Source organism: Mobula birostris, chromosome 2 (genome assembly GCF_030028105.1).
Source record: "Mobula birostris isolate sMobBir1 chromosome 2, sMobBir1.hap1, whole genome shotgun sequence".
NCBI classification, from domain to species: domain Eukaryota; kingdom Metazoa; phylum Chordata; class Chondrichthyes; order Myliobatiformes; family Myliobatidae; genus Mobula; species Mobula birostris.
The window spans coordinates 47,289,134-47,313,909 of NC_092371.1; the positions used below are offsets into that span (position 1 = coordinate 47,289,134).

Consider the following 24,776-nt stretch of genomic DNA (forward strand, 5'->3'; position numbering starts at 1 on the left):
ACAATATCAGCCAAATGGATGGACAGAAACTTGCACAGGAACAATATTTATCCACAACAGAAAATCTGTATCAACGCGATATATTAGTATCAAGCTCAGCAATTGAAGTAGCATTGAAAATATGTTGGAGTTAAATAATATTGTGGAATATTTGTAACTAACAGAGTTGCAGCATCATCACATGCAAATCTTAGCTAAAATAGGACCATTGTTTGCCTATTTTCTTTTTTAGCAGAAGATAAACAGCTAAAGTGAAGATAATGAATGACATGTAATTGTGGCACAGAGGGAGAGACAGAGGCATAGAGAAAACATCAAACTGTATAGTAAAAGAAACTGTAAAAACAGTTTCTTCAAGGAAAAATGGCCTGAGAGACATCTGGCATAGCAAAGTATCATGTATGTGGCATTTCAGTCATTCGTCTAAGTTTCTACACTACTTGACTTGGTGTCTAAATCATTCATTAGTGCAGCTGTTCACACTAATACAACATATAAGCGGCAGAAAATTGGAACAATAAATCAGTTGTAGAGACCCAGACCCATATCTTCCTTCTGCTTCTCCTGGATCGTGATGCAAACATTTCACTCCCTTTTAACACATGGCCTCTATGTCATGTTGAACAACAAACTTTGGTCCAACTGCCACAATAGATTCCTCATGTGGTTAACATACCACTAAAACTCATATGGCACTTTTAAGTCTATGATTTGCAGGTAAAGATAAACTTTGAACTTGACACAATTGGACTGTGTTGCTGCATTAAAGAGCTAATTTTCATGGCTAATTTTTATGATAATAAGCCTACCTTAAGCTAAAATCTGGTCAGTTAACAGGCCCTAAGAGAAAGACATCCTTTGAGTAAAAATTCCTGTCAATATATAAAAAAAGCCTGGATACATGTTACTCTACAGCCTCTTGTCAGAATTAGTCACACATGCACTTGAGAATATCTCTGCATTTAAATCCATTTAACATATTCTTCAATTGCAATTATCCTATTCATCACTATGCTAGCTTCTGAAAGGCTTTTTTAATCTGACAATACCTATTTAGCTAACTATATATCAGGTTAATGATTTTATTTTGACTTATCAATTATTGTTGAAGAAAACCAGGTTTGAGGATACAAAAAGCAAAAAAAAATTACAGATATTGGAAATTTTACAGAATCACACTGAAGCAGGCCCTTTGGCCCACCGAGATTACACCACTTATACTAGCCCATTTACCTGATATTATGTATCTGACAACCATGGAGATGTTGAGTAGGTTTTCTACATGTTTGTGTTTACTTACAATTGATCCAATATTATGCAAGTGTATGATCCTGATTAACAATGAAAGAATGAAGATATACAGTATTTTTAGCACCACAACTAACCATTTGACGCATAGTGGAAATAGGTTCTCCCAGTAAGTCCCTTCCTTCTGATTCCTGGCATCAATTTACAAATAAACTTAAAATTTATTGTTAAATCTGCTAGGTACTGAAATATTATAATATTTAGTAAATTAACTATTAGTCCAAATTTGTAGTACATTATGTTGGTTTTGCTAAGTATTTAAAGAAATCTCAAAGCATATGTTTATCAGTGTATCGTAGGTGTTAATTTGTTTGTAAAATGTATCCTTTCTCAAGTAAAGCACACAAAATGCTGAAGGAATTCAGCAAGTCAGGCAGCATCTATGGAGAGGAACAAAAGGTCGACATTTCGGACAGAGACCTCTCGTCAGGATTGGAAAGGAAGCAGTAAGAATAAGGAGTACAAGCCGGAAGGTGATAGGTGAAAAATTGAACCACTAGAATCAAAGCAACATCATAAAGCCACATCTCCTTCTGTTTCCATTATTTTAATTAAATCAGAAGCGCGCGTCCTAGTTTAGAAAGCAGTGATCACAAATGGCAAGGCCATTGTTTATCCAGAGAAAAGTAACTTAGCAACAGAAGCTTGATGTAATTACATTATCCTTGTGTGTCAGTGCAAGAATTTGAGGAAATAGATATCAAGGTCACTGAAATAAAACATTTATCTGTCTCCAAGGCACCACGGAATACGCTATGTAAAATTTGCTGAAGAATGATTCAATTATTATCTTTAAGCAAGTCCCTTGTTAGGATGATTTATATAAAATTTGTAAAAGCACATCTTATTTAACTTATTGGACTGTAATTTGGTATAGAAACTCAGTCACTGAAATTCCTGAACACTGTTCTGCTTACCAAAAGCATTGGAGCTGAAACATCACACAATTTCATGCAAGGCCAATGGCTTCATTCGCAATTACAGGATTCTACAATCATATAACATAGAAGGACAATCAGATTAGTGCAGCTAAAATATCGCACTGAACATGCTCATAATGTTTCAAATACTTCCTTTCAATTATGCATCAGTCAACATTTTTAGACATATTATTGAACTTACTTCATCATTGTTACCTTAAGGCAGATGATGTTCTAACAATCTTCCACATAAAGCAAGATTCTCTGTGCAGTGCTTTTATTCTTTTGTGATAAATTCCTTTCAGTTGCTCAGCCAGTAAAAATAGTTTTTTCTCAATTTATCATATAAAAATATTATAAATTTGACTGTTCCCTGCAGTAATTTGACTTCATATATTTTGCAAATAGCTCTATTGTTCACCTCTTAACTTACAGAATCTTAATGAAAATAACCTCAATTTTACTTGTCACTTCTCATTAAATTTCTTGGCCCTATGTTATTTTAATAAACAAGTTATTGGCTTGTGTGTGGTTTGATGTTGCATTCTTATTAAAATGTCCAGGTATACATGGGGGGGGGGGTGCATGTAACAAATGTCTTATTTGAAGTATTGGTAAGGCTTCCAGTTTAATGTGTAGGTGAATGATATTAGCTCAGTTATTATTTATGGGTAAAACCCCTCCACGTTAGGAATTCACATGTCAGCATTACAGTTTATAATTTTAATTTATTAAATAAATCAGAAATTGAGACTGAAAATGGTGACCAGGGAAAATTTGGATTATTGTAAATCCCTAATACATACGTAAATATAATTGTCAGAGGGAGAGATGCCAGCTTGTAAGCATTTCCAGACTCAAAGCAATGAAGAGAATATATAAGAAAGCTAGTTAAAATCCTTTTCCTCTAGTGTGGTTCTCAAAATCAAGAGGGCCTAGTTATAAGCTGAGGGGTCATTGGCTTTAGAGGGCACTTGAAGGGAATTATTTTCAAACAGCCAGAGGTTGGAATCTGAAACATACAATCCAAGGAGGGTGAGGAGGCAGGTATTTTCACAAATTCTAAGAACTATCTAGATAAATATTTGAAGTGCTACCAAATGTCTACCAATGAGATTAATATACATAATAACAATGGTAGGAATGGTCAAGTTAGGCTGAAGGGCCTGGTTCTATGTGACACAATTCTATGATTCTATGATTCCTAACTATCTGGGCAAATGAAATTCCATGGCATCAGGTCAAACAAGGGTGATAACATTCAACTGATTACAACGTAGTCTCCTCCCATGGTTGAAAAGCTACTGTCCATTCATATTAATCATTAGTAGGTAGAAGTACTAAGAATAGCAAGGCACAGAAAGAATTGGGGTTGGGGACCAAAAATGGCTCTGCTGACCAGATCCCTGGGACACAGATGCAGCAAGTGAGAAAACAAACATAAAGGTAAATTCTTCTTGACTTTTGTATCTGCTTAGGTAGATTGGTGAAATGTTTGTGCCAAATTGACTGTGACAAGTATTGACAGCAATGACCGTCGTGTGGTTCTTGTTGAAATGAAGGCTCTACAGTGAGGCTGCCCTCCATAATGTTTAACTGTTATGCCACAAAGGAAGTTCAGCACAGATCTAGTGGTTAAACATCTGTATCAGTACAAAGTGTAACACCATGTCGAGGCGTATCCTTAACTATACTGTTACCATTAAACCATGAACAACATGCAAGAAACAATACAAAATGCACCTAAAGACAGGTACTGTACAGGAGAAAGAAGAAACAATGGGTTAGATCAAAACTCAGCCTTGTCTCACCCAGTCCATGATATAACCATATAACAATTACAGCATGGAAACAGGCCATCTCAGCCCTTCTAGTCCGTGCTGAACTCTTACTCTCACCTAGTCCCACTGACCTGCACTCAGCCCATAACCCTCCATTCCTTTCCTGTCCATATAGCTGTCCAATTTAACTTCAAACGACAACATCGATCCTGCCTCAACCACTTCTGCTGGAAGCTCGTTCCACACAGCCACCACTCTCTGAGTAAAGAAGTTCCCCCTCATGTTACCCCTAAACTTTTGCCCTTTAACTCTCAACTCAATAATCGTAGATAGCTAAATAACTTGTATGAGGAAGAGATTCCACAAACATCCCCGTTTTCAGTGATGCTGGAGCATGGAAAATAAAAGCATAAGAAAAGGTTAAACCATTCAGGATAAATTTTTTCCAGAAATGGCATAAGGATAATTCATCTCAACCTCCTTTAGGTTCATGTTTGATTGTGATTGTGATTGATCTAGCCTTGACTTATGTTCTCATAAGGCAAGGTCCACCATCAAAGAAGCAGCTTCAACCCATTCAGTTAAATCCAAGTGATTTCAAGATGTATCAATATTATATAGGACCAAGTCTATTGTGATGACAATCCAGTGGTGATACTGAAGTTTTGTCACCAAAACTAGCTGCATCTGCGACCAAAGCAATAATAGTTATGATACCGACAGCTATTAAACAAAGTTATTCCCTGCCCAAGGATGTCCTGTAGCAAGTAAGGTATCTGAATCCAATTTTTCCAAGCATTGTCTCCTCACTGTTTATACCATCAGCTGTAAATGACTGAACAGTGCTGTCAGACAAGAGTCATTCACTAATGGTCTATTCAATGATGTTCAGTTGCTGTTCTACATTTGTCTCCAGACTTAATCACGTTGTTGGCCCAGACAAGGAACAAAGAGATAAGTTGTATCAGTGAGGTGAGAACAAATTCCTTTGATATCAAGGTGCTTTTGACCAAATGTGAAAGCAAGAAACCCCAGTGAAACTGTGATCAATTGGGGTCATGCAAGAATCTTTCCACAGATTGAAGTCATAACTAACATAACAGAATGTCACTGAAGTAGTTGAAACCCAATTTTCTCAGTTACAGAGCATTGTTGTTGGCTCCTTGGCCTCAGGCTCAGGGTGGTCACCTTAGTTAATCCTGCACAGTCATCATTTCATCAGTGATCGTCCTGTGGTCAAGAGGTCAGATAAGGGGATGCTTGCTAATGATTGTACACTGTTTATTTCTAAGCAAAATTCTCAAGGCAGTGAAGCAGCCCATCCTTACCTACAACAAATGCTGGACAAAATCTAGAGTGGGACTGAAACATGATTCAAATATTACTTGCCATGTAAGTACCACTCGGGTATTTTTCATTCCACTGAAATTCTAGCGTCTTACTGTCAATGAAGAAAGGGAGAGCTGAGACAATCCTGTGGACAAGAAAATAAACTGAACAAGCTATGTTAGTCATGTAGTTATAGGAATACGACAAAGATGATTATTTTGCAGGCAATGTCTCACCTCCGGAGTCCCAAAGTGAATCTATTTGCTATCAGTTGAAAGCAGATGTGATAAAGCATTCTCCATTTACTCAACATAGTTCAGTTTACTTGATCAACACCCCATCCATCACCTTAAGCATTTGCTCAAACAATCTGCAGTGTAAGGGCAGTTGTCTGCATAAATGATGTGACGTTGTGTACCAGTTCATAACCATTCAACAGCATCTTCCAGCGTGTAACTCCTATTAGTTCAAAATAAAAAGACAGCAAACACATGACATGTCACTACCTTGAATTTTTCCTGTATGCCACGCATCATTCTGCTACAGAAATACCCCAGCATTCCGTTATTGAAACTTCAAAATCCTGGAAATACCAACTGTAATGGATTTGTAGGAGTACTTTTACCACAGGAGCTGAGGCAATCCAGCAAAACTGTTCAGTATCATATTCTTGAGGTAATTATAGATGGATAAAAAGTGCTGGCTGTGATTCTCATTACTCCTGAATGAATAGTAACAATTTAAGGTCATTTTTGCAAGTTGAATAGCATCTTTTAATACAAAACTAAAACCAAGCTAACAACTTCATTTCTGCTGCGACAAAGGAACGAATTGAAAATCTGAAAATGATTGTGAAATATTGAGTCACTTCTGCAATTTACTGTGAGCCCTATATAACAAAGTTGGAAGCCTATTATTTATTAATTGCTTACCCACTGGATTTCTCTCTCCCTTCCATCAAGAAAATCACAAGGCCACAAGATTAGTGTACCAGAGAGAAATATATAAGCCGTAATGTAGCTCTGCATATTTGGTCAAGCTTTTATTTACTATATCAATGTAAACAGTAGAAATATTTTTTAAAAATATGGATGTGAGAAAAGGGATTTAGAAAGCATCCGTTCATGTGTCAGCAGAGGCATATATATTCAATGGATTTTCCAAAAAAAAGGCTTGTCTTAAAGTCAAAGTTGCTGGTGAACGCAGCAGGCCAGGCAACATCTCTAGGAAGAGGTACAGTCGACGTTTCGGGCCGAGACCTTTCGTCAGGACTAACTGAGGGAAGAACTAGTAAGAGATTTGAAAGTGGGAGGGGGAGAGGGAGATCCAAAATGATAGGAGAAGACAGGAGGGGGAGGGATGGAGCCAAGAGCTGGACAGGTGATTGGCAAAAGGGATATGAGAGGGTCATGGGACAGGAGGCCCAGGGAGAAGGAAAAGGGGGAGGTGGGGAAAAAACCCAGAGGATGGGCAAGGGGTATAGTCAGAGGGACAGAGGGAGAAAAAGGAGAGAGAGAGAGAGAAAGAATATGCGTATATAAATAAATAACGGATGGGGTACGAGGGGGAGGTGGGGCATTAGCGGAAGTTAGAGAAGTCAATGTTCATGCCATCAGGTTGGAGGCTACCCAGACGGAATATAAGGTGTTGTTCCTCCAACCTGAGTATGGCTTCATCTTTACAGTAATGGAGACCGTGAATAGACATATCAGAATGGGAATGGGATGTGGAATTAAAATGTGTGGCCACTGGGAGATCCTGCTTTCTCTGGCGGACAGAGCGTAGGTGTTCAGCAAAACGATCTCCCAGTCTGTGTCAGGTCTCGCCAATATATAGAAGGTCACATCGGGAGCACCGGACGCAGTATATCACCCCAGCCGACTCACAGGTGAAGTGTCACCTCACCTGGAAGGACTGTTTGGGGCCCTGAATAGTGGTAAGGGAGGAAGTGTAAGGGCATGTGTAGCACTTGCTCCGCTTACAAGGATAAGTGCCAGGAGGGAGATCAGTGGGGAGGGATGGGGGGGACAAATGGACAAGGGAGTCGCGTAGGGAGCGATGCCTGTGGAAAGTGGGGGGGGGGGGGTCGGGAAAGATGTGCTTAGTGGTGGGATCCCGTTGGAGGTGGTGGAAGTTACGGAGAATAATATGTTGGACCTGGAGGCAGGTCGGGTGGTAGGTGAGGACCAGGGGAACCCTATTCCTAGTGGGGTGACGGGAGGATGGAGTGAGAGCAGATGTGCGTGAAATGGGGGAGATGCGTTTGAGAGCAGAGTTGATGGTGGAGGAAGGGAAGCCCCTTTCTTTAAAAAAGGAGGACATCTCCTTCGTCCTGGACCGCCAGAGAAAGCAGGATCTCCCAATGGCCACACATTTTAATTCCACATCCCATTCCCATTCTGACATGTCTATCCACGGCCTCCTCTACTGTAAAGATGAAGCCACACTCAGGTTGGAGGAACAACACCTTATATTCTGTCTGGGTAGCCTCCAACCTGATGGCATGAACATTGACTTCTCTAACTTCCGCTAATGCCCCACCTCCCCCTCGTACCCCATCCATTATTTATTTATATACACACTTTCTTTCTCTCTCTCTCTCCTTTTTCTCCTTCTGTCCCTCTGACTATACCCCTTGCCCATCCTCTGGGTTTTCCCCCCCTCCCTCTTTTCCTTCTCCATGGGCCTTCTGTCCCATGATCCTCTCATATCCCTTTTGCCAATCACCTGTCCAGCTCTTGGCTCCATCCCTCCCCCTCCTGTCTTCTCCTATCATTTTGGATCTCCCCCTCCCCCTCCCACTTTCAAATCTCTTACTAGCTCTTCCTTCAGTTAGTCCTGATGAAGGGTCCTGGCCCGAAACATCGACTGTACCTCTTCCTAGAGATGCTGCCTGGCCTGCTGCGTTCACCAGCAACTTTGATGTGTGTTGCTTGAACTTCCAGTATCTGCAGAATTCCTCGTGTTTATTGTCTTAAAGTCCATTAATTTTCTCTGCATGTTGAAATGCTCCAACCTTAGAAAGGATCTTCCGATCTGCCATTCTCCAATCTGTCTAGAAGTAGAGAGGAGAAGCTAATTTTCAAGATATTGTTTTCATTGTACCAGCATGCTAAAAGACTGACTTATAGCAGTTGTCCTGCTGGAGAGCAGATCTTTCAATTGCTGATGTAGACTGGTGCTCCACCTAGTGCCTTGTCCATTTGTTGTAAAAATAAAACTCCATTGATTCCAGACAGTACTGTGCAAAAGTCTTCGGCACCCTAGATTTTTTTTAATATAAATACTATCTTAGATGTTTATTTTTTGTCTTCTGCATTTGTGTATCAGTAGAAAAGAGCAGATTTTAGATTTCCAAACATTCATTTTCCAAAAAATTAAACATTACAGGTAAAATTTTGTATTTTCTTAAACAAAGTAACATATTAAGTAACAGACTACGTTTGAAATAAAAACTTTATTCTTTGTATATAGCCTAGTACATGATTAAACAAAGATAACACACAGGTGCTAATGATCAATGATATAACGTGTTGAATGAACTAACCTGATTATCTGAAACTGAAACAGGTAAGAAGGAATCAAATTAAGCAGAAGACAACCAAGCTAAAAGGTGAGGGTATGGCAGATTAACCTTCAAATCATCAATTCTTACACTATGGCAAGAGTGAGCATAGCACAAGAAACAAAGTGGTCATTCTGTATCAGAAAGGTCTCTCCCTAGCAGAAATTTTGTGGCAAAGAGGAGTTTCAAGATGTGCTGTACAAGCTCTTCTGAAGAAGCATAAAGACACAGGCAAGGTTGAGGACTAGAAACATAGTGGTCAGTCATGGAAACTGAGTGCAGCAGATGCAAGGTACATCAAAATGACATCCCTCCTAAATCAGAAGAAGTCCAGCACTGCTATCAGCTCTGAACTCACAGAAACCACTGGAACTCAGTACACTCCTCTATAGTCAGGAGAAGTCTTGTCAGAAGTGGTCTTCATGGAAGAGTTGCTGCCAAAGTGCCATTCCTGCGGGTGGAAACAAGGCCAAGGGACTCACCTATGCACAAAAACAAGAGGACTCGAGTGCTGAACAATGACAAAATTGCTTGAAATTTTAATTTTTTTGGCTCAAAAAGGTAGTAATTTGTCCATTGAAGAGCTGGTTCCCTGCAGTTTTGGGTTTACATTTCTGCAAATGGAGTTGGTGATCTGATCAGAATTAATAGAATTTTCAATGCTGAGAAATACAAACAGCTTTTCAATACCATTACACAACACCACCAAGGAGGCACCTGATTGGTCCCAACTTCATTCTGCTGCGGGACAATGAAGCTAAACACACTGCTAAGGACATAAAGAACTATCTTCAGTGAACAGAAATACAAGGGTTTTGCAACAGTTAGTATGGCCTCCACAGAGCCCTGATCTCAACATCATTGAGGCTGCCTGGTAATACCTGGAGAAGCAAAAGCAAGCGAGACAGCCATGGATCATAGTCCGCAGAAGAACTGTGGCAAGTTCTCCAAGATGCTTGTGTAACACCCTGGTTCACATTTTTGCTGCTATGCTGTAGGTATTTAATTTCATTCTGAAAGAACAGTCTATTCTGTTTTCAGCCTGTTTGAGTTATTGTTGAAAATAAGGGATGCTGAGGAATGTGTGCATTCCAATTAGGAGGGTGGAACTGGGAGGTTTTGAGAGGGATATTAAGGTTGGTTTTGGGTTTTTTGTTGTCGTTTGGTGGGAGATGAAAAGAGACGACGCTGGATAGAAGCAGTCGTAGGATCCAGCCCGGTGCGGGACTGTGATTCGATGGAGCAAAATGCCGGGGTCTACTGAGGATCAGTGAATACGTGTGACTTTTGGAAGAGTTGAGCTCCAACCTGTGCACAGTTGACTGTTTAAATATAATGGTCCCTTTTTGTTTTTTTTTTCTTTCTTCACTAACCCTTTAGTTAAGTTAAGATTCATACATATAATTCCTTTAATCGTATGTAGTGTGCTGTCTGTTACTTCTTGGCACTGAGTTGTTACAGGGTTGCAAGTTACCCAGCATCCACACAAACCGAGGTATGGGGTGGGAGATCCGGCTCAATCTCATGGGTTTGGTGGGACCCGATTGTGTAATCCCTAGGTTTGTGCAGCCAAAGAAACCAGTTGGAACAACCTACTGGCTAATTTCTTTCAAAACTGCATGACAGTGCACCTACCTTTGCCTTTAGAACTTGATGCGCTTCTAAAGATAAAATATAGTTACACCAAATATTGATTTGATTGAGTTTTTTTTTAATTTACTGCTTTTATGGTAAATATTTTGAAATTTAGAAACTTTTCATTTCATTATCTATGTAAGCATCTTTACTTTACAGAAATTTTTACATATGCCTAAGACTTTTGCACAGTACTGTATTATCATAAATAACATGAGAAAGCAACATCTTTAGAGGCAGGAATGGAGGTTTATGGGCTGAGTGCAGGTCAGTGGGACTAGGTGAGAGTAAGAGTTCGGCACAGACTAGGAGGGCTGAGATGGCCAGTTTCCATGCTGTAATTGTTGTATGGTTAAGGTGTAAACACATTAGGACCATAGCATTAGGTTAAGGACTGTTGAGGGGTGAACTTTTGGAACAGAGATAGGGAAGAATTTTTTTAGCCAGAGAGTGGTGAATCTGTGGAATGCTCTGCCACAGACTGTGGTGGAGGCCAAGTCTATGGATACATTTAAGGTGGAAGTTGATAGTTCCCTGATTGGTCAGGGCATCAATCATATCCATACAGGCAACTGTATGGGATTGAGTGGAATCTGGGATCAGCCAAGATGGAATGGTGGAGCAGACTCGATGGGCTGAATGGCCTAATTCTGCTCCTATGTCTTATGGTCTTATGGAATGTGGATAACTGAATGAATGACATACATAATGGCAGATGGAATACAATATGGGAAAATGTGAACTAACCACTTCCAGCTTCTCAAATTGATACTTAAAGACTCTTGGATGCCCTTGTACACATATCACTTATCTAATATGCAAGTGGGGCAGGTAATTAGGAAGGCAATAGTTAGTATTTAATGCAAGAGTACTTGAGAACAAAATGTCTTGCTAAAGTTATACAGAGCTTTCTGAGATCACACTAGGTACTGTTGTAGCTTTGTGATTTTCTTTTGACAGGAAAAGATACAGAAATTCAGTGAGTGCACTCCTAATGAATGATAGACTTCCAGCTTTATTCTGTGGAGTTCACTGTAAATTGTAGAACTCGTCTCCTTACCAAACACAGAATGTACTGCAGCAGAAGAAGTGTAGCAAAGGTTCAGTCCTCGGGAGAATGGGTCTGTCATATGCAGAGAAATAGAATAAGCTACACCCCCAAGAGGACCCCAACTTTCTCATGGTTTGGAGGCTTACATGCTTCAATAACCCACGGAGCTATGCTGGCTGGAGTCGGGGCTTTATGCTTTTGCTTTTGTTAGGGTCATCCATGCCAAACAGGTCAAAGGGTAAAGGCCAGACTAAGAGAGGTTCACCATTCTTCCAGATTCATTGGGTTAGCACAGGGCTAACAACTCTGACTGATAAAACAAAATTGTTACAGAAACAGCAATGAAGAATTCTTCTACATCTGAGTGTGATGGAATTCCTGAATGTCCACCCAAGACTTTCATGACTGAAAGTAGGGAAAACCAGGAGGAAGCTACTGACGTGATGAAGGAAGACCTGAACACTGCTAGAGATGAAGGAGCTTCATTGCTTCCCTAAATGCCAGCAGCATAACAGGTAGTAAGTAATATAAGCCACAATCCCATGTTGTGGAGATAAGAGAATGAGAAGTGACCTCCAGGAAACACAGAATTCATAAAGAGATCTACAGTGTGAAAGTAGAGAGGATGTTTCCCCCGGTGTAGGGGTTGAAAACCAAGGATCACAGTCTCAAAATAAGTATTAACCCATTTAAGGCTGAAATGGTGAGAAATTTCTTCACTTGGGTGGAGGTGATGAATGTTTGTAATTCTGTGGTATAGAGTGCCATGGATACTCAGAAAGTGGCTACATTCAAAAGAGTGATCCATTGATTTCTCAATATTGCATGAATCAAGGAATATTGGAATAGACTAGGAAAATTATGGGAAAGGTAAAAGCTTATCCATGACCTTGCAGAGTGGCAGAGCACCCTCGTCCTACTTCTATTTCAAACAGTAGGTAAACAATGACTTATCACAGCCAGTGAATGCATTTGATTTAAAAAGCTCTATATGTGACAAAGAATCCACATCTACAACATTATCTTTTCTATTTCATAATGGACAGTCTTGTTGAGTCTTTCAAGCATTTAAAGTTTTGTTCTCGTTTCCTCTCAATGAAAGCCTAGTGAGTTAACTCATCAATTCATTTAGCCAGATAGTTATATTAAAAGTGAATATATCACAACAAATTCATAACATTTATGGGTTTAAATTTTATTAAGCGTTCACATAAAATAAAACAGCTTTATTATTGAAACAATACTGAGCTATTTCCTCCACATGAATTTTATTTATAATACTTGCAATGGACATGTGAAAGAACAGCCTGCTGTTCAGATAGTCTGCAATAAAATGATAAATTCCAGACTGTTCGAGAAAATGCAGATCAATAAGGTTTTAATGGCAACAATACAAAAGTGAATCTCACTTATTAAATGTGACTGAAAATATCAGTGGTTGGATAACATGCTGTCCTGAAGCTATGCTTTTTATTATTTATTCATTATTCTTTTTACCTGTTCTTCAGTTTGAAATATTTTAATAAAATATGAAACATGTTGAGGCGGGAGGAGAAAATGGCGGCACGCCTGCATGTGCGCAGCCCCCCGGTGAAAAATGATATCATATCTGTTAAATAGGGGCCATGGACAATTCTGATTTGATGGAGAATGGACGTGAAAGCACAGAGGAACAACTGGAGAAATTTCTGAAACGCCCGTTTGCTGCTGTCGTTACTGTGTGGTTGGGAAACTTAACTTTCAGAGGGTAGGCCTCAAAATCCCTGGCCTTGCCTGCTTTTGGCGACCGAGAAGGAGGTCGAATCGTTCGGACAGAGATGGCGCTCAGTACTTGGTGTCGGAGAGCTGATCAGAGCTTGAAGTTTTCAGATGACTCGGAGTCGGATTGTGGTCGGCATGGCAGGGAGAGTTTTTCTTCCTTCTCCCATCTGCGTGAGATGTGGGACATTTGAGAAACTTTGAACTTTACTGTGCTCACGGACTTCTTCATCAAGTTATGGTATTGTTACACTGCTGTAACTATATGTTGTAATTATGTGGTTTTGTCAGTTTTTTCAGTCTTGGTCTGTCCTGTGTTTTGTGATATCACACCAGAGGAAATAATGTATCATTTCTTAATGCATGCATTACTAAATGACAATAAAAGAGGACTACGTGTCTTCATAATCATAATAATGTTAAATACTGTTACGAAGATACAGCTGTCATGTAAAATAGTTAGATACCAATAATGTATTTCACAAATTAAGCCAAAAAAAAAGAGTAAAAGGTAGTAATCTGAAACAAAACAAAATTGGATTAGTTATTAGTTCCATTCAGTTGATAATTAATCTTTTTTTGTTGCAAATATCACAATTCCCAAGAGAAAATGATCTGATGGTTGACTAAAACTTTAATTTCAAACAATACCCACCACAAGTGTTTGATATAAAAATCAATGTTTACACTTTAATGTTGTTATTATTATTATGGATTAGCTCAGCAAGATGAAATTTCTTGGAAAGTTCATTTAAGAAACAGTAACACTTTGATTTGGAGTTACTGTATAGGCATATAAGAAAAATCAAATGAGAAAAGACCAGTTGACTTATAAATCCCAGCCGCTTTGAAGGGTCATGTGCTAATTATACTGATATGCAGATTATAGGTTTGTGTGAAGAGTTAATTCTCCTCATTTCATGGAAATAATGATCATCTATAGAGCAGGCAGTTGCACATCATTTTAGCGGTGCTATCTTTATAAATTTAAATCTGCTTGCTCACACAATAACAAAAGCTCCCTACATCATGCTATAAAACACTACTTTTACTGTTCACTGCCTGCTAAATTGTCAACAATTCAGTCCAAAAATAAAAGATTTTTATATCTAGTTGTGAAAAGCTTAAATTTGATTTAGTGAATCCTGCTTCAAGGGCAGAGAAATAAATGTTCATCATATAAACAGAACAGATGGACCACAAAACTTCTGCTAGAGTCAGCTCAATCATGGTGTGAATCAAAAGGGAGATTTTTCTTAGTCAATGGTGTTTATGTATATATACACAAAACTAATGAGTGTAACATTAGGCACCAAATAATTACATCTGTATGGAGTTGACAACATAGATGTGCACATAATTAGTGACTGCAAATACAGGAAGCTAATAATTCCTTCCTACTATGGAGTTAATCAACATAGATAAAAGAGCATTTTATCTAATGCACTCAGGTGGATGACTGCACAGACTAGCTTCATATGCTAATATTGGCTGCCATTTGCAATCTTTTAAAACCTCAATGTTTGGAACCCCTCCATCCTTGAAATTCTTGGATGGTATTGCTTGAATGTCCAAAGTTGGCAAATAATTCACTGAAAACTAAACTTTGAAACCTATCAGTTACTTCACATTGTTAAATGAAAGGTAAGGAGACATGGACCTATAATTTTAATAGATTTTTAGTTTTAATTCTTATTTCTGGTTTGCTTCACATCATTCTAGATATTCAACTAAACAGTTCCTGATGGGAATTACCCTTTTGTGATTGACATCTATGCCTTTCAACCATCCTTTTGTAGCTGTTCCTAGGGTGAATTAGTGGGTCACTCTTATGAAAACCATATGTTAATAATGCATTGCTGGATCAGGTCCCCTACATTATTACTTGCTTAACTTTAATCCCTTTGCACTCCTTCCCCCTTCCAATAAATTCATGACCCTTCAGGTCTCATGCCCCAAATTCATTGAAGCATCAAACGTTTTCCAGTGCCCTAATAAAGTTCCTCCTCAATTTTCTGAGGGTTCATGAAGATCATGAAGATCTTTGAATTGCCAATACTCCATAGGTCTGATGAATCAAATCCTCAATCTCTCTGGTAATAATCACCAACCCCTACACACTGCCACCATCCCCCCCCCCCATTATCTTCCTCCTCCTAGTAGTGCCTGAAGTATTTGATATCCTGTACAACTATCTGCTGTTCCTTTATCCAACCCTCACTTCTTAATCATTGATAAAATTCCTCAGCCACCAACCATCAAATCTCACTTATCTTCCATGGTGATCCAAATCATCATGTTCCAACCACCATCTCTTTCTCTTCCCAACTTCTTGAGCCTTGGCTGCTGCCAACACAAGCAGAAGGGGCCTACAACTGAAAAGGTTCTGACCTCATTCTCCACAAACATACAATGAATCCAAATTTGATCTAAAGTAATGAACTTCTCAGATGGTGTCTTTGATACTTTCTCCTACCCCATCCTACCTTATCTCACACTATCTTTAGTCATTGAGATTGGTCCTTGGGACTGAGAGAGGGCTTCAGAAGCATTGCTCTACATTCAGACTTGCCTCCCAAATTCCTCTCTCTGAAAAGCTCATCTATTAATTTCCCTTTCAGTAATGTATAATTCACTTTTAGATTTCTGAATCATGTTAAACCTTGACAATGGCTTATGAAACAAGGTGTGTTGTAAGTGATGAATATTGTAGGGGAGGGGCAATCAGCAAGAGTGCTTGAGTAGATCAAATGGCCAGGTGGTTCATGTGCAGAATATATTTAAACAAGCCAAAATCTCCAGGTAAACTAAATACCAATGTTCTTTGGTATATGTTCCAGGGTACAAGATATAAAGCAAAATTATGTATTTATATTTTATAGGTATTGTGCATCCTAAACATGAAGCACAATTGTTGGAGAGAATTAAATGAAAAAGCAACAACTACCTCTCAAAGGCTATTGATCATTGTTGTGTCTGTTTCCCCTCTTTTAGCAACAATTGTCAGTACTCATTTGTAGGTGACTCTGCCATTGAATAACACTATCATCATCAAGCAGGCTGAGTAGTCAATCATATTGAAGGATTCCTACAGACAGTACATTTTAACAAACATTTACAGTGAACATATAAAGGCTAGAATGTACATGTCAGATTAAGATAGAAGATGAAATATCATAAGCATATTATTAGGAATAATACTTTTCATTAATTTAAATCAATTAATTTTGAATTATTTATCCATAGTAACTATAAGCTATTCATAGAAGATATAAAATACTTAGGGCAATGACCTTGCTTAGCACACCAATAAAGATCTCTTTATATCTTACATGTAATATTTCCAAGGGCTTCCTTTACAAAAATAATAATTTGTTAGCCCCAGAGTTTATTAGAAATAGAGATAAAGTGCTGTAAGCAGAGTTTATGGAGTTGGAAAGGAGAAGAAAGGCCTCAAAAGTAAAAACCTCAAGATTACTCCCAGTCTCATACATTAACAAGTTTAGAAATAGAAGGACAGCTCAAGCTAGAGAAGTGCAACAGCTTTTGATTCCAGGAACTAATCCTAATGAAGCTGGGATGTGCTACAGGCTGAATTGTTTGCTAGGGCCAATAAGCTTCTTGGAATGTTCCCTGCTGTTTTTTCTATGATTTCTCATGTTGTGAGGGTGATGGACATTTTGTCACTACAACAGCAAATTCTGTATTAGATACAAACATGTGAGATCCCTTTTGGAAAGTACATACTTGTAGTGAACTAACTCTTGGCAAAGGCACCAATGATAGAATTCACCATAGTCTTCATTGCACCAGGAGAGAGTTTGGTGGATTGAGGAAGAGGATATTTGAAGATCAAAGCCTTAGTATTCAGGGTCTATTAGATAGCAGTGATCCTCTATGCTTTTGAGACCTGGATAATTACAGTGAGCATCTCAGGACAGTTGAAAAATACCACTAATATTGTCTCTGCAATATCTTCCAAGCTCATTTGAAGGACCAATGAATCAACACCAGTGCGCTCCCCCAGACCAATGGCTTTAGCACCGAGGCCTTGATTAAACTTGGTCAGACATGTTAGGCAGATCACACCATTTGTATGGCCAATACCAGACTCGCAGTCAAACTGAATTTGGCCATATATTAGGAGATTATCAGGTGGACAGAAGGGAATGTTCCACAGTACTGTGTGCCAAAAGCATTTTGGGAATGTCTCGTACAATGCTGGTGAAAGTGAAAAGGGATATTTGGGATGGGAGCACTGCACGGCTATGGTCAGAAGCACAGAAACCCAGCAGGAAGAGCAGATCATCTGACAAAGTACCTACCCAACTGCCCAATTAGTCATCTCCAGCCCAATCTGTGGAAGTGTCTGCAGTTCCACATTGACTTTATGCTGTCCCCGTCGACTTAAACCATCTTAAAGCCCACAAAACCAGTGCGGTGCGAATCATCAGTAATCTGAAGGGATTGCCAAAATAAAGAAACAAAAATCATCGAATAATAGAATTACTTTGTAACACTGTCTTTCACGTGCATGCTCCTGGTGATTTGTAGCCAGTAATTAACATACAATTTTAATTTCTGTTAATAACATTGTTATACTTGCTTGGACGTTGGATCTGTTCAATGATCTCTCAGCATTAGAACATCATTAATCAACAATCAGTGTTGTTAAAGCTGTTAGGTTTGCTTTCGTATTGCCACGTATTAATTGACATCCCACACAACTTAATTCTGCTTTAACCAAAGTCTTTATTTTAAGAAAGATAAAGGAATTGTTTTGTTTTCCGTTACGAGGGTACAGTTTTGTTCACAAATACAGTATTTCGCAAGACTCAATGAAGACATTGTAAGTACAACACGGCAACATCATATATGTCTGGGGTCATGGGAGAAATATTAAAATCACTTCGATATTGAAAGAGAAAAAAAACCTTATCGTAATCTATTTACAGAAAAACCGGAATATGTTTCAACTGCACTGTAATGCTCTCTAAATTATCTATCAAATTTCGGCGGTATACATCATTCTTAACAAGACGGCTGTTGTGTTCAATATGATATGTACTTCAATACAGCAGAAAGTTTACTGTCATAGGTAAACCATGTAGCCAAACGCACTTGGTTGTTGTTGACAGTTCAAACGCGCTCACAATATTTCTCAATCACTTCATTTAACGTCTAGTAAAAGGCAGAAAACAAATTCAGCTGAATCTGTTGGATTCAATCAGAACAGAAATGGCTTAATTTTCCAGTAGGGGAATCGTTACCCGAGAAACAGCTACAGATCGCCTATGGTCTAGGAGTGTTACTCTGGGTTTTACTTGTCTGATTTACACTAAATGGGCGAAGGATTCTGCAAATGTGACAATGAAGCTGGGTCTTTGCAAAGATAGGAATCAAACCTGGAAGTGTGAAAAGGTCAATTGTGTAAGTAACGTTAGCTAAATGTAATTATCGTGTCATTTAATGTTGGTTATTTTTAAAACTCGAAGTCTTAGTAACACTACGCGAATTACGACGGATGTGCTATAAAACATGTTGGTGGTATTCGAGGAAACTGCCGCTTAATAATGATTCAATCCGTGCAGTCATTGGTTCAAAAAGACGTATATTCAACGTCGCAAATGTCACCAGAACGCTGATGATAAATAAATAGCGGGCACTGAGGCTGCAGGTTGGAACCCCGGGATCTCAGCACGTCTCCTCTAAGCACAACTGTGGCAAGAAGTCGGTGGAGGAAACCATTTACACACCGTGCATCTTTCGTAAAGGAACTCCGCACTCGACCACAAAGCTACAAAGATCCTGACCCCTTTATTTTGTTCTCACAGAACACCCAGGTAACTCGAGAAAATGCGTTTGTTAATCATCTTTGTTTCTAGGGATCGCTGCATCTTTAATAGAAAAATGCATAATAACGGGGATTAGTTGAATAAAGGTGTATTGAAGTTTACATTTTGGTAGCTAATCATACTATGAACATCTAATTAGTTTCTATATTAGTGATTCGCGTATAGTACCAATGTGCTAATCGGTTACTGGTCTCCATGTTTTGGAAGATAAGATTTGTATTATCTATTTCTACAAGGGTGCAACATCACTAAGTACAAGGTCTATTTTAACAAAGCAGAATGTTTAAAAATAAGTTTTCCGTTAATCGAAGACTTGGGCGAGTGCTTCCTCTCAAAAGAAAATGAGGTCGATATGCGTTCCGATTTGGCTTTTGTTGGCATCAAACTCACATGCAGTTCGTTCCGATAGGAATAGCCGCAACATCAGCTGTCTTCAACGAGCGGGTTTATCCTCGGACTGAACTTTTCCCTTCAAACTTTTTCTTTTATTAGCATTAGTGTTTTTCCTCCTAGATTTTAAATCTTAGCACAAGTGGGATGTGGGTTGCAAAGCGTATAGCATATAACTCCACAATATCTTTGGCATTCTCCGTCTCTTCCGTAAGTGATGAAATGCGCGCCTGAATTAGAAAAATGTAATGGGTACACCAGAAACCCCTGCCTTTAAACGGCCACCAGTGCGAACGCTGATTTTAAAAAAATCACTCTGTGTTCTGGCACTTAAGAAACGCGGTGACAACCTTGTAATATTTGTAATTCGATTACCCGAGCCTTTATTGAGATCGGTTGTTTCCCAATCCATTGTTATAAAGCAGCCAAGTATCGAAGACGAAAACATATCAGTTAGATCGAAATCGAACATAAAACCGGGAAACGTGGCAAGGTTTGGCTAGTTTTTAAAATTAATGGTGACGGAAGACTCAGCAGGGCAACTTCAGCGAAACATCGCCTCAAATCGTATTCGTTCTGGATTTGCTGCTTGGTTCCATTATCCCGACCACTTTTCTCCCCCCAGTTCACCTAAACTTTTGTCTGGGGATTCGAAAATTTTCTAAAGCTTGTGTGTAAAACTATAGAGATTTTATTCTCTGTCTTTGTATTTCAGGGTGAAGATGGAGTGGAGTGTGATTGTCCTGGCGTTGTCGCTTGGTTCACTTTACACAGTCCGTGCTGACTGCACCAGATGGTGTTCGGCGTGCAACCTGGTCTTGGACAGTTCGATCAAGCCGCTGGTAAGGTAACTGTACTCGAGAATGGAGAGAGCACATCACACTTACACATCATGATCACCTCCACAACTAACTGGAAGGAAATAGACTCAGTACAAGTTTTAATGCATGAACCGACTGAGAAGCGTGTAAATAGAGTCAGCAAGTCGTGCAGATTGCTTCATTGATTAAATAAAAGTCGATAGGTTGAAGTTCGAAGAAAACTATCAGTCAAAATTGTATCTAAATTGTGCAATGCAATGGGTTAACTTACAGACAACCAGTTGCCACTTACATGCTACCATGCTATGTCAAGCAAACTGGGAGAGATGCTTATCTGTAACCTGGTCAACTTTTTTTCAAAAGTTTCTGTAAATAATTGACACCAATTTCAAATCTTGGATAGAGAATATATAATATTCTAATAAGAACATGTATTCAGACTAATAATTTATTAATAAACCATAATCTGAAATATTTCAGATACAGTATTCCATATTATAAATAGAATGAAACATAGAACATAGAATAGTACAGCACAGTACAGGCCCTTCGGCCCACAATGTTGTGCTGACCCTTAAACCCTACCTCCCATATAACCCCCCCCCACCTTAAATTCCTCCATATACTTGTCTAGTAGTCTCTTAAACTTCACTAGTGTATCTGCCTCTACCACTGACTCAGGCAGTGCATTCCACACACCAACCACTCTCTGAGTTAAAAACCTTCCTCTAATATCCCCCTTGAACTTCCCACCCCTTACCTTAAAGCCATGTCCTCTTGTACTGAGCAGTGGCGCCCTGGGGAAGAGGTGCTGGCTGTCCACTCTATCTATTCCTCTTAATATCTTGTATACCTTTATCATATCTCCTGGCATCCTCCTTCTCTCCAAAGAGTAAAGCCCTAGCTCCCTTAATCTCTGATCATAATGCATACTCTCCAAACCAGGCAGCATCCTGGTAAATCTCCTCTGTACCCTTTCCAATACTTCCACATCCTTCCTATAGCGAGGCGACCGGAACTGGACACAGTACTCCAAGTATGGTCTAACCAGAGTTTTATAGAGCTGCATCATTGATTCTTAAACTCTATCCCTCGACTTATAAAAGCTAACACACCAGAAGCTTTCTTAACTACCCTATGTACCTGTGAGGCAACTTTCAGGGATCTACGGACATGTACCCCCAGATCCCTCTGCTCCTCCACACTACCAAGTACCCTGCCATTTACTTTGTACTCTGCCTTGGAGTTTGTCCTTCCAAAGTATACCATCTCACACTTCTCCGGGTTGAACTCCATCTGCCACTTCTCAGTCCACTTCTGCATCCTATCAATGTCTCTCATCAATCTTCGACAATCCTTTACACTACCTACAACACGACCAAACTTTATGTCATCTGCAAACCCACCCTTCTACCCCAACATCTAGGTCATTAATAAAAATCACGAAAAGTAGAGGTCCCAGAACCGATCCTTGTGGGACACCACTAGTCACAATCCTCCAATCTGAATGTACTCCCTCCACCACCACCCTCTGCCTTCTGCAGGCAAGCCAATTCTGAATCCACTTGGCCAAGCTTCCCTGGATCCCATGCCTTCTGACTTTCTGAATAAGCCTACCGTGTGGAACCTTGTCAAATGCCTTACTAAAATCCATGTAGATCACATCCACTGCACTACCCTCATCTATATGCCTGGTCATCTCCTCAAAGAACTCTATCATGCTTGTTACTTTAAATGCACAGAAAATGGTGACTAGAACCTTAAGTACTGTACATTATAAAAGAATTGTATATATAGGCAACATTATGGTAGCCTTTCTCCAGACTTCTTTTGTGCAAGATGCACTACACTAATGCACCTAGCAGTCAATGCAAAATTTATTGATGAATAGTGTAACAGCATTTGCTTTAAAATAGTGGAGTATTCCTGACAGCAGCCTTTAGATTTCCACTGATACGTTTGTAATTACATTAATTACATGAAATTATCATTTTATGCTATTCCTGAATCATTGTAGTTAGTGGTAATTCTTTCCCTATCATCTTGCTTCTCCTTTGCAAATAGATCCAAGAATAAAGTCAAGACCAAATTAGTTTATATGAACAGATAATGTTGTGCTATAAATGTAAATTCTATGCATGTACAATAAATTTTAATAAAGTGCTTTTCAAATATTTTATGCCCATTTGTAGAATGATTTTATGAACTCAAACGATTCTTGTTTCTTGGAATAGCCATGTTATGGCACTACTTGTCAAAATGGTATGAATCATTGTGAAAGCTTGTGTGCCTATTTTTGTTAAGGACATCTGTGTGATTCAGATTAAGCCTTTTTTTAACTTGGGACACTTTTTTTAAAACTGATTTTCATATTGTACGTATGATCTTAATTAACACCAACAATAGGAAGTTATGCTGAATGCACTTTGCTCCACATTAAATAAAACCTGTTGTTTGACTGCTGTCTTTCAGACGTGCACTTTAGAGTGCGAAGGGGTAGTGCTGTCGACTGATGAGTGGGAAAAGTGTGACAGGGCACTGCAGTTGTACAACTCTGACCCATTGGGTATTGTAGATAAAGTTTCTTCTGACCCAGCGATGGAGGAAAACGAACTGGAACGCCTAGAGGTACTTACTGGACAGCAGAACAATGCAAAACGCTATGGAGGTTTTATGAAAAAAATTGACAAGAGCAGAGTTTATGCACAAGCATTAGCTCAAGAAAATGCATTTAACAAGGACCAAAATCGCAAATATGGTGGCTTGATGAAAAAGTTTAATGAGAGGGATTCATCTGAATTGCAGGATCTTGAAACTGCAATGGAAAATATACCAGCAGAAAATGGAGACATCCCCCCAACAGAAGAGCTAAAACGCTATGGAGGATTCATGAAAGGCTATGGCTACAAAAGAAGTGAGGAGCTGGCGAATGAGGAGAATCAAAATGTGGAACTGCAGAAAAGATATGGAGGTTTCATGAGAAGAATCGGTAGACCAAGATATAAATGGGATAACCAAAAAAGATATGGTGGTTTCCTGAGACGCAATTTTCGTGTATCACTGAGGTCGGATGATGGTGAGGCCAATGATTACAGTGATGAAGCTTCAGACTTGTAAAATAGCCAGTGATTTGAGTCTTGATGTGAGAGTGTAGACTGCCAGAATAGATTCAGTATTTAAACTCTAAATGTATTGTTTGAATGCACAAATATTTTTGCTAATATGTTTCTATTTGGCTCGCTAAAACATCAGTTGAGCAAATTAATTGTATTCTGTTGTCAAAGTTCGTGTGAATCCAATAAAAATGGTCTCTGGACTGAATGGTTTTGGTTTTGTTTGCCTTCTGTAATAGTATCTTAATGTTAGAGATGATCTTTTATGCTTCATATAATAAAGTAAGTAATTTCTGTGGCTAACAGGCAAAGAAAATCTGGCATGCTCAGTTTGTTCCTCGTGGTTTTTTTTTCAAAAGATCAACATACACTAATAGCCACTTTATTAGGCACACCGGCTTATTAATGCAAACATCTAATCATCCAGTCATGTGGCAGTAACTCAATGCATAAAAGCATGCAGACATAGTCAGGACAAAACATCAGAATGGGGAAGAAATGTGATGACTTTGACCACGGAATGGATGTTGGTGCCAGACAGGATGGTTTGAATAGCTCAGAAACTGCAGATCTCTAAGAATATTTACACACTACAATCTCTGGAATTTAGTCATAGTCATAGTCATACTTTATTGATCCCAGAGGGAAATTGGTTTTCGTTACAATTGCACCATAAATAATAAATAGTAATAGAACCATAAATAGTTAAATAGTAATATGTAAATTATACCAGTAAATTACGAAATAAGTCCAGGACCAGCCTATCGGCACAGGGTGTCTAGCCCTCCAAGGGAGGAGTTGTAAAGTTTGATGGCCACAGGCATGAATGACTTCCTATGATGCTCTGTGCTGCATCTTAGTGGAATGAGTCTCTGGCTGAATGGACTCCTGTGCCCACCCAGTACATTATGTAGTGGATGGGAGACATTGACCAAGATGGCATGCAACTTAGACAGCATCCTCTTTTCAGACACCACCGTGAGAGACTCCAGTTCCATCCTCACAACATCACTGGCCTTACGAATAAGTTTGTTGATTCTGTTGGTGTCTGCTACCCTCAGCCTGCTGCCCCAGCACACAACAGCAAACATGATAGCACTGGCCACCACAGACTCGTAGAACATCCTCAGCATGGTCCGGCAGATGTTAAAGGACCTCAGTCTCCTCGGGAAATAGAGACGGCTCTGATCCTTCTTGTAGACAGCCTCAGTGTTCTTTGACCAGTCCAGTTTATTGTCAGTTCGTATCCC

At 39.2% G+C, this 24,776-nt stretch overlaps 1 protein-coding gene across 1 annotated transcript; it reads left to right on the top strand.

Annotated features, from left to right (window-relative positions):
* The first annotated feature begins 19,060 nt into the window (after nt 1–19,060).
* Nucleotides 19,061–23,707, top strand: pdyn (prodynorphin). Its single transcript, XM_072276881.1, has 3 exons — nt 19,061–19,190; nt 20,308–20,434; nt 22,886–23,707. Exons 2-3 carry the CDS (start codon nt 20,315–20,317, stop codon nt 23,528–23,530), a joined length of 765 nt encoding a protein of 254 aa, XP_072132982.1. The 5' UTR covers nt 19,061–19,190; nt 20,308–20,314; the 3' UTR covers nt 23,531–23,707.
* Nucleotides 23,708–24,776: the final 1,069 nt, after the last annotated feature.